The sequence below is a fragment of the Trachymyrmex septentrionalis genome, unplaced genomic scaffold (assembly GCF_001594115.1).
Source record: "Trachymyrmex septentrionalis isolate Tsep2-gDNA-1 unplaced genomic scaffold, Tsep1.0 scaffold36, whole genome shotgun sequence".
NCBI lineage: Eukaryota > Metazoa > Arthropoda > Insecta > Hymenoptera > Formicidae > Trachymyrmex > Trachymyrmex septentrionalis.
This window is the reverse complement of record NW_017305525.1, coordinates 1,310,590-1,320,758: the sequence shown is the minus strand read 5'-3', so window position 1 is coordinate 1,320,758 and position 10,169 is coordinate 1,310,590. Positions and strand designations below refer to the sequence as shown.

The 10,169-nt window shown below is 45.8% G+C and overlaps 1 protein-coding gene across 2 annotated transcripts in view; it reads right to left on the bottom strand.

Annotated features, from left to right (window-relative positions):
- The window catches only part of LOC108750340 (nucleolar protein 4-like), an 81,427-nt gene that overhangs the window by 4,845 nt on the left and 66,413 nt on the right, over positions 1–10,169 (bottom strand). For both annotated transcript variants that reach the window (XM_018489730.1, XM_018489729.1), the window contains exons 4-6: positions 5,815–6,152; positions 4,644–4,844; positions 3,915–4,061 (exon numbers count right to left, since the gene is read on the bottom strand). In XM_018489730.1, coding sequence (XP_018345232.1) covers positions 3,915–4,061; positions 4,644–4,844; positions 5,815–6,152 — 686 coding nt within the window. The remainder of the gene's footprint in view (positions 1–3,914; positions 4,062–4,643; positions 4,845–5,814; positions 6,153–10,169) is intronic.

Below are 10,169 nucleotides of genomic sequence, written 5' to 3'. Positions count from 1 at the left end.
AAATTGAACTATAAAAGAAGCATAAACACCTTTTTTACAATTCATTATTTTTGTTTTCTAAAAGTTTCGTTTACGCTTCTGTTACATTCTTCTTTTACGCTCCGATTTTTACTTTCGACAGGGAATTAAAAGTAATATAACACCAATATTACAATTTCGCGCTCATCGATGTAACTATTATGTAACGTCATGTGACATATTACATTTATATTGTTGAGTGCGAAATTATAACATTGACGTTACGATATTTTTAGTCTGCGTGTCTCGAGACTGGGAGGATTTCCAAATTCTCAAGTTACCCCCATAAAATATTAGCCAAACAACTGTTAATTTGATGTTCTTATTCTTACAATTGCGTGAAGATATTGAAGAACACGATGGCATACATAAATAACAGCGCGGCAAGACTGCTATAATTGTACCTGTTGAATTTGATCGTGATCGCGCACCAGCTTGTGAACTACCGGTAGATTCTTTTTCCTCATGGCTGACACGACCAGGAGTAACCAATCTTTCGCAAACACGTTTAACTAATCAGTAAACAGCACGGACACTATCGATCACCTTACGAATTATCGATCATCAGCCGCGTAGATCGTCCCGGCCTCTATTATATCGTCCATCCGCGATCTCGTTATCAACGCGATCCCGATCATCGAGCACGATCGTATTCACCGCTATGAGCAACCGAGCGGAACAAAGCGCGCCGGGAGTTTCTTCACTTCGATTTCCTCTTCTGCTTCTCTCAATCTTCTTCCACTTTTGCGTTCGCGCCCCACCCTGCCTACTCAGCGACGTATCGATACGATAACAATAACGCGTCCGCGTTTATTCGAGCGAGGCTCGGAGAAGCGAGGACGCCGTTCCAGATCGGCGGCGAGGGAAACGGAGGAGGAGGAGGAGGAGGAGGAGGAGGATTGAAGCGAAACACGACGAAGATGAGGAAAAAGCGGATTGACACGAGGGAGGAACGTCAGGAACAAGAAGAGAAAACGTCCGGATGCGCGCCGGGACGAAACGACGAGGCGTGAGTAAGCTCACGGGAGGAAATTAATTCGTGGAAAGAGAGGAAGACGAGGAGGGAGAAGCCAGGCATCGGAAAAGAAAGAGAAGAAGAGGAGGGCCACGGGACGAGAGAGAGCGTCGAGAGGTGGTGATGAGATGTGCCTGTGTTTCCACCACAGAAACGGATGACTTGCCCGGCGAAAGAGGAGATCGACGCGTACAGAGGGTTGGCGAAGAGTAATAGTAGTAGTAAGGAGGAGGAGGAGGAGGAGGAGGAGGAGGAGAAAGAGGAGAGGAAGAAGAGGAGAATGAAGAAGAACCGAGAGATCGCGTGGAGCGCGGCAAGAGGGCACGATGAGAGCAGGAATGAAATCTTCGAGCGGCGTAGAACGGATGTAGGGAGGTGTTTTTATGAAAGGCAAGCAGTGTGCGTTGACGTCAATTATATAGGTGGTCACGGAGAGCAGATAGCCGTCCGATGCGCACGGACTCCAGCGTACGTATGTGAGAGGTCTTCTCCTTAATGGGTTAGGTTTAGGTCGCCGGAGAGGTTATCGGGTCTCTCTCACTCTGTTTCTCCGTCTCCTTCTCGCGCAGGGATTTTCAAAGTAGATAAGTCTGAGGAGATCGGCGACCGGGGCGGGGGCGGGAGGGGGGAAGGGAGGACCGCGAACGTTTCAGTTTTCTCGTTTGCTCGCGAGACATGTGGCAGAGGTAGAGGGAGGGAACACGATGGAGAGCGCGCGACGGAGTGTTCGCCAACTGCGGAACCCAGTGACGGAACCAGCTGGGAGAAGAGGGAGGAAAAGGGGAGCGGGGGGAGGGGGGGGGGGAAGGTGAGGATTAGGTGATCGCCAAGCAGCGCGGAATTGGATGGCTCCGGCTACCGTCTCCACCACGCGTTTTTGTCGCGCGAAACGCCAAAGCGATCGATACACCGTTTCACCCGCCTTTTCGCTTTTCGCTATCATCGTTAAGGTCAACGAACCCGATGCGCAGGCTATTAGGCGACGAACATTCGCCGAATCATCGAAATCATTATTTGAACCTTGAGATTAGACGAGCGCGTGACGTCAACACGAGTATCGTTTTCTACGAGTGTCGATGATGCGCGAGGTGAGATTTAGAGACGATTTTTCTGAATGAATTTTCAATGAAGAATCAATCCGATTCTTACACCGACGGACCGAAACTCTCTCGACCGTGACTCTTTCGGCGGCGGCACTTTCGGACAGCCGGCGACTGTCCGCCTCTCGCTGATGTAACGTACCGTGAAATTTACGGATACGCGAGACTAATCGCGCGACGTCGGCGTGTTCGCCTCGGTGCGTGAAAGCGCGCGTCAGTATCGCGACGCATAAAAGTCCGCGGCCTTTTTTTTCTTTTCTTTCTCTCTTTTTTTTTTTCTCTCCTTTTCCTTTCCACTCCCGCGCCACCTCCTTCGCGCCGCTGCTGCTTCCAAGAATATTTTCAGTGTCTCCCATCGCGCACACGCGCGAGGCGTTTTTCACGAGGTCGAAGGCTGCTTACGCCGCCGGCGGGCCTCCGTGGTGCGCGCGTTCCGTATGCGTGAGTTGCATCAGAGAGTGGGAGAGGTGCGCGACCCACGGGTTATCACTGGCCTCTCTCGGCCGGTACCTATATCACAATCCTAGCTTCTCCGTCCACGTATATCTCGCTGCCGTTGGCGTTACACACAGGAGCTCGAATTTTCACGCACGATAATACTACGTAGCGTGGCTAGAACGCGTTCGTTCCCATTATTTCAAATCCCGCACCTCCGAACGCTGATCCTCTTTTCCTTTTCATTTTTTTTTTCTCTTCTATCTTTACGATTTAAGATCTTTCATTAAGATCGCGCGATCTCTTTCCCCGCGATATATTCGTCGCCTTATTCCTATAATTTCTGCTCATTCAATTATTTTCCAATTATTTAATTTTTTCATACATATCCATTATCAAAACTGAATAGTGAATAATATTAAATAAATGACAAGTTAAACACAGATGCGGTTAAAACATTCATTCCAGTATAATGAGAGCGTAAAGGAATAAAATTCAAATGCATAAAGTGATATGTGTAAGTGCATTAAAAGTACAATTACAAACGTAGTCCCTCATACGAAGATAACGGTCGATCGAAATACCAGAAAATTACTAAAGTTCATACGTTATTCGTACACGCGTTTGCTGCATGATACACATCGCCGCCACATGTTCGTGAATAAAACAGTGGCACTAGGAACAAACAATGAAGATAATGCTAGGCTTTTTATGACTTGAAACTTTTACCAATTCGTTTATTTATGTAGTATTTGATCGTATCTTATATTAGTATTTGGTAATACGAATCCTCTGTATTATCTGCTGGTTTTTTTTTTTTTCGTAGAAAATACACTTACGTGACCTTGAATTTTATTTGGATTTCGATACCGCAGCAAGTAATTAATCTCCTCTTATAATTCCACTCTCACACAGATTTATATTTATTGCGGTAAGTTATCGCTTTGCATATTTCAGTTTATGATTCATAAGCGCATCGCGCAAACATCCGCGAGTTGTCATCTAAAAATCGCTTGATTAATGAATCCGGTCGTCAACGAGAGCGCCCGAAGGTTGTGCACGTGTAGCATTTAACGCTCAGTCACGCGCGATATTTAAAAAAGAAATGTCCGTGAAGAAAACACGTGTGCGATCTTCATCGGGGACGATAACAAAAGAGAGTTTTAAATCGATCGACAATACATTTCGGTATCCCCTGTCGTGTCGTGGCAGAGACGCGAGCGTGAGTTGCGACACGTAATTACTAAGCCAAGCTGATGATGTCGAAATGTCTATTTGCCAGAGAGGAACTTTGTCGCTCGCGATAAGTGTGTCCTTCCTCCCCTTCGCACGTGATTATTACTCACCGTTGCGGCCGGAAGAGTTGGCATGGGCTGCGAAACCGGCTCCATCCCGAGTCTCATACGTTTCGCGTTGTCGCTCTCGTTCTCGCAAGCCGTTGCCAAAATCTGCTCGGCCTGCACGGAGGTCAAGTGTGCAGGCGTGGGTCTAGCCTGAAAAGAAATGCACACGTCACATCCGCGACCGTCTTCGCCGCATGCCGAACTCAATTCACGCCATGAGCGGACAACTCGAGTTTCCGTCTTCCAACTTCAATCGATCACTGAGAAAAATGTTCGATTGAGTTAAATAGAATTTTTGGTTATCTCTCAACTAGAATTCCAATAAATTTAACTAGAAAATTTTTATTCGCCCATTTTTTTTTTCAAAGAAAAACTTTTTTCTTAGCGTGAGAAAAATGTCTGGTTGGCTTTCTGGTTAGCTAAATTGGAATTCTGGTTGAAAATTACGAGTCAGAATTTTTTCATTAAACCTACTAGAATTCTAGTTGAGGCAACTGGAATTCTAGTTGATATAATCAGAATCATCTTCCGGTACGTTTCCACTTTCAACCAGACATTTTTCTCAGTGATGAAACAGCAAATCCCACAATCCATCCAATAATCTCGAAAAATCCGCGATTTTAAAATTACTTTGAATTTAAAGGTACGTCAGAGCTTGAGAAAACTTGGAAGCTAATTGGGTTGTGCCGTCTTACGACCAACTATATAAACGCGATAGTAAAAAAAACTTACGGCATCCCAAGGGCCCTCCCTGCCACGCTTGTTTCTCCGGCAGCTCTTCAGGTACGTACGGATCCTTTTCCTGGCCCTTTCAGCAAACTCGGGAAACTGTCTCGTGCAGCTATCGATGATCGCTTGTATCTTCTCCTTCGGCTGCTTCGAGATCGGCACGATGCGATCCAGGTTCTCGTCGACGAAAAGTCTCACGAACATCTGCCGCGAGACACAACACGATGGCCGTGTTAGTGAAGTGAATTAAACGGAAGCTGGTATACGCGAGTCTCGCTAACCGCTCGAAGAATTAAGAATTTTGTGGTGGGGTGGGGGGTACAACACCGGGACTCTATTAAACTAATTGTAATTAATTAAGGAGCTAGCGTAACAGCGGCGACCGCCGCGAAACTACAACCGCTTGGCTTTCACGCGCGGGGAAAACGGGCAAAAAAAAAAAAAGAGATATACGAGAAACGGGACATGAGGGGGAAAAACTTCGAGAGAACGCCGGCATGCTCTGTTCCCCGGCGAGTCGGCTCTCTGCCGCAAAGCTGTTCGTAAAACTTTACGATAATTAGGGTTTTTCGGAAAGGTCCGACGCGCCGCCAAAATATGCTGACGGCCCGAGCTTCGTTTTCTTCTCCCTTTTCCCATCCAAGGCGCGAACGACGCTTTTCTTGCAACGATAGCTGCATAAAGCAACCAGTTGACCGCCATTGTGTGAACCGTAATTCGATTATCCGTACGCATTTTAATTCATCGAGTGCAGGATAATGAGAGTAATAATTATCGCTAAAATTCCGCCGGTAACGAGTGAGACTTTTAAGGGCACAGTCGATTTTTCGATTGTGAATTCTGACAGATATATTGAAATTTGTAAAAAAATAAGTAAAACGCAACCCGATTTCTGTAATAGTAGAAAACTCGTTAAAGCTTTCGTCAGTATGAAGAATTTCTTTCAGATTTCTATACAATTCGGAACAATATAAAAATCTGCAGGAAAGTTCCAGGAGATCCAGGTTGCTGACAAAAAGTAAAAAAAATTACGCACGTTGCAACGGGGGAGAGCTAATTACTTTCTAAAGCTCCAATTCAAGATATATATATTCCCTAGATATATCTTTAACATTTTTCAAACAACAAATTGATATGAAGTACCACGCGATTGGAGTACGCCGCGTATGCTTACGTTGAATGCCTTGAGACGTTCTGGATCGTGGTGTCTTGGATCCAGTCCCTCGTCCGCGTCTATATCATCATCGTCCTCGTCTTCCTTATTGCCACTACTGCTGGTTTCATCGTGGGCGCTTCCCGTCCCCTCGCCACCAGGCGGACTGGACTCTCGATCGCGATCCGACCGCGAGGGCGTTGCCGCCGATGCTGGTGGCGGCGTTTTCTTGAAGCCCATAGCGTAGGATGCCCACAAGGAAGCCATGTCTTCGCCACCTACAGCGCCCGCGACAGCGCTTAGATTTGGAACGGTTCCCGTTGGCATATCCACCAGTTCTGACGAGCCGTTTCGGGAATCTGCGAAAGTAAACATTTTCTAACGGTTCAGGACACTCCCGGGACGCGGAAGTGCGGAGTCGAGATTTTTGCGACTCTCATCAATCGACGCGGAAATTGGTATAGGTATAATTAACGTTTTAATAACGGTAATGATAATAATTAATTATTGTTATTTAAATGTCATTTGAAATGGATATTATTAGTATTATTAGCATCAATAATGATCGTAATATGAACAATGGTATTTTTAATAATTACTACTAATTAATAACGCAAATTTGGTGATAGAAACACTTTGCATTCGCGATCGGTAATTATCTAGTAAAAGGGGAAACTTCCATCGGCGATACCAGGAAAATAATAATGTTCCCGTTGAACGCTCGCTGTACCGCGATGATTAGATCGCCACTTCGCGCTGTTTCGATTTATGAATAGAGAACGTTGCAGTTGGAGCAAAAGAAGGGAATATTTTTTCCCTTCCCACGCCGTGGCCAGGTTAGGAGTCGGTCGTATGCGGCTGACTAGATACGTGACTAGTAGCGCGCGCGCGCGAGAGAGAGAGAGAGAGAGAGAGAGAGAGAGAGAGAGAGAGAGAGATGAGCATGTGGGTGGTATATTTCTCCCGTGAATATAATAAGGATAAATGCGGTGTACGTTCGGCTCGCGTGACGATACTGATTAGGGATGATCGATCAACGGAGGGTAGCATTTCCTAAACGACTCCCTAGCCTTGTGCTACCCGCATGCATGTTATTGTCGATATCAACTGTTGAATTTCGGTATGTGAATTCAATCGTGAATTCGATAACGGTCTCAACCGTCGCTGGGCTTTTTTTCAGCGGTTTTTCGCTGTTTAACGATATATTACAGATTGGACACGTGATAAATAATTATTACATAATAAAGTCGGCGAGAAATTTCGGATAAATACTCAAATGTTGACAGTTAAGTGTCGACTTTCTTCATTAAGTAACCTTGCTCGACATACTTCACTCTTTGAATCACAGTCTCACAATCAGTTGTGATACAAGTGCAATATGTATTATATATATCTGAAGAATATAATTAAAGAGTTTGTAACCTTGACACCGAACTTTTTCTGATCGGTTACTTGTACTCGTATATGATATGTATTCAGTTACTAAATAGATTACAGTTATAATCAGAATGAATTTTGCCCTGCTAAAATCCTTGCGAAAAAGCCTTAGGGATATTAAAATTGACACGAAATCAACGCATTGGCAAATCTGCGAGACGGACAAAATTGTGTTGGAACCTTTCTATACAGAGGACAGAATGAAACTTGGTATATCACTTGTGTGTCGACGACAGTGAAAGACTTGGACCGTCATTCGGCCGGCTGCGTTGTATAGATCGTGTTTCTTCTCTACAATAATAACGGCGATCCGTTCTCAAAAGCCGTAATAAGCCCCGATAGCGTGTGCAAGGTGTTAAAAGGCGGTGCGGTCTTCTACCGTCACGATCTCAGGAGAGAACGTACGGTAAAGGTGCTTTCACGAGGAGAGGATGTCGATGGGGACAGGTAGACGAGTCGTGGCCGCCGAGAGAGACTTCACGTACGAAGAAGTGTATGGATTGTCGACAGGGAGTGCCGCAGGGGGATCGTAAAGAGGCCAACGAGCCTTGCGGACCTCTTCCACCTGGGACTTCTCCTTGGTCTTCCGATTGAAAAAAAAAGGGACAGGTTTGCGGCTGCCATTTCGTACAATCACACGTCAACGACGGAGATGTCTGTACAAAGCCATCCGGCAACTTCGCAACTTAATTTTCTACACGCTACTCAAATTACTTTTCTCATAAATATGCATAACCCGCTATATATATATATGTATACTCCGATAAATATAAAATATAAAATATGTATTAAAAAGGAAATTTCAATTATACTTTAAAGATCCTCTTTACGATAGCCGAAACGTTATTCCTATCATTATTAGAGACCCTGTGACAAAGTCCAATTACGAACGATTTTATCAAATTCTATGAGAGAGAAAGTTATATACATAATTTCATTGAATATATGCCATCTCCTCTAACTTTGAGATTGTCTCGCTCTATAATTAATCTTAGCCCTATACCGCTAATGTTGGATCTTAAAAACCGTAGTCGAATTTTTTAATTGTGAATACAGGTAAGTAAATTTAAATCTATATGAAAAATAAGTAAAATACAATTTAACTCCTGTACGATAGTAAAAACTTGTTAAAGCTTTCACAAGCACGTAAGAATTTTTCCAGATTTTACAATTATTCGGAATAATATAAGCCGATATTTATAGTTGCTTCTCATATTTACGTCTAAAGTATAATCTTGAGGCGTCATAAGCCAACCACGGAATTGTTTAACATTTTAAGACATTACTTAAGACTATCTTAAATAAGCGTGGACGATGAATATCGGCTGTAAAAGTCTGCACTTAAGTTCGAAGAGTCAAATTGCGAACGAAGATTGAAAATTTCCCATTGCCGACGAAGGGTTAACTAAGGTTACAGAGTGAGCCAAGTACAAGTTAAAGTAAGACACAGTATATACACATATACATATACACAAAGAGACAGTGTATAGTACATGTACTTTTCTCTCTTACAGAATTTTGATAAAAACCTCTCTCGTGGCCAAACAACACTCTATTGTAGGGCCTCTATTCATAATTAATATCTAGATCGAGAATTGGGCACGTTTAGAAATGCAAAATAAGAATGTCTCGAGACGAGACGATACACGGATACACGAGATATTATATTTGTTTTCTGATGACGCGGCCAGTCTCTCAACCGGGCGCGCGCGTACTTCTTTCAAATCTACTTCCTTCGCTGTGTGCGCGCGCGCGCGAAGTAATCTACATTCTGGAATCGAATCCTCTTCCGAGCGTAGCTTCCAAGACGCCACTCCGCCGTCGTGGCGAACGCGAGCTGCGAGGCAACGTCCTGGAACATTTGCATCGTCGAGGGGCAACTTTCTGCGGCCGGGCGCATCAGCTTCCTCCGCGCGAAAGACGCAAAAGTCTGCCTAGGCGCTCGAACGAGCGATCCTGATTCCTCCGACGTTGTTGCAACGATCGCGACGCATCTTTCTAGGAGGATTCCGGTAGAACCAGTAACTGAACGCGCGAGCGGACGACCTAGGAAACTGGACCCTCCGTCCAGGAGGCGTGCTGGCGGAGGCACCGTTTCTTTCCTCTTTTCTCTCTCTCTCTCTCTCTCCCTCTCTCCCTCTTCTCCCATCTTTCTCTTACTCTCGCGATCCCACTTGGAGGTTGCTGCACTTCGATTCTCACACGCACACGCGTGCGGTTACGGCGCGTAGGCTACGGAAAAAATACCACACGCTCACGTGTACGGTAATACGCGTATGTATACGTGAATACGTGCGGAGGTATGTGCGCAACGCTCTCCAAGAGGGTACGGCATCGCACGCAGCGAAGAGAGGGTACCCGGCCTGCGGCGATACCGGCGTAGATATCGCCGAAGAATAGTCGGAGAAGGCAGGGAACAGCGACGCGCGTAAGCCTTCGCTGGACGCGCGGCTAGACTGGCCGCACGGGCTAGAAAGCCGGTTGCCAATCCCAATCCCACACCAGCTAACATAAGCACCGTTCCCGAGCTCGCCTCTTGGCCGCTGGCCTGAACCTGAAACGAGTCGACGGCGGCGACGGCCCCACCCGGCAGTTCGTCCTCCTCCCGGTTTATTCCCTCGACCTCGCGTTTCCCGCAAAGGGAAACTAATACTCCGGCCCCTACGACCACACCAAGCACTTCCTCTTTTTCTAGGCAACTCGCCGTTGCGTTGCGTGTACTCGTCTGTACGCGAGCGAACCCAGCTTGGCGTTACAAAATCCTCAGACAAGCCACGTACGCCCACGGTACTTCGGACTAGGTATGAAACTGTCTACCGCTCGGGATGGTAACGTGTAATCGCGAGGATGGACGAAGACGTATTATCTTGCCCCTCATAAATGTCACTGACCATAGTAGAACGTTGCGCGTGACGGCATGTGCGTGCCCGTGGAAAGAG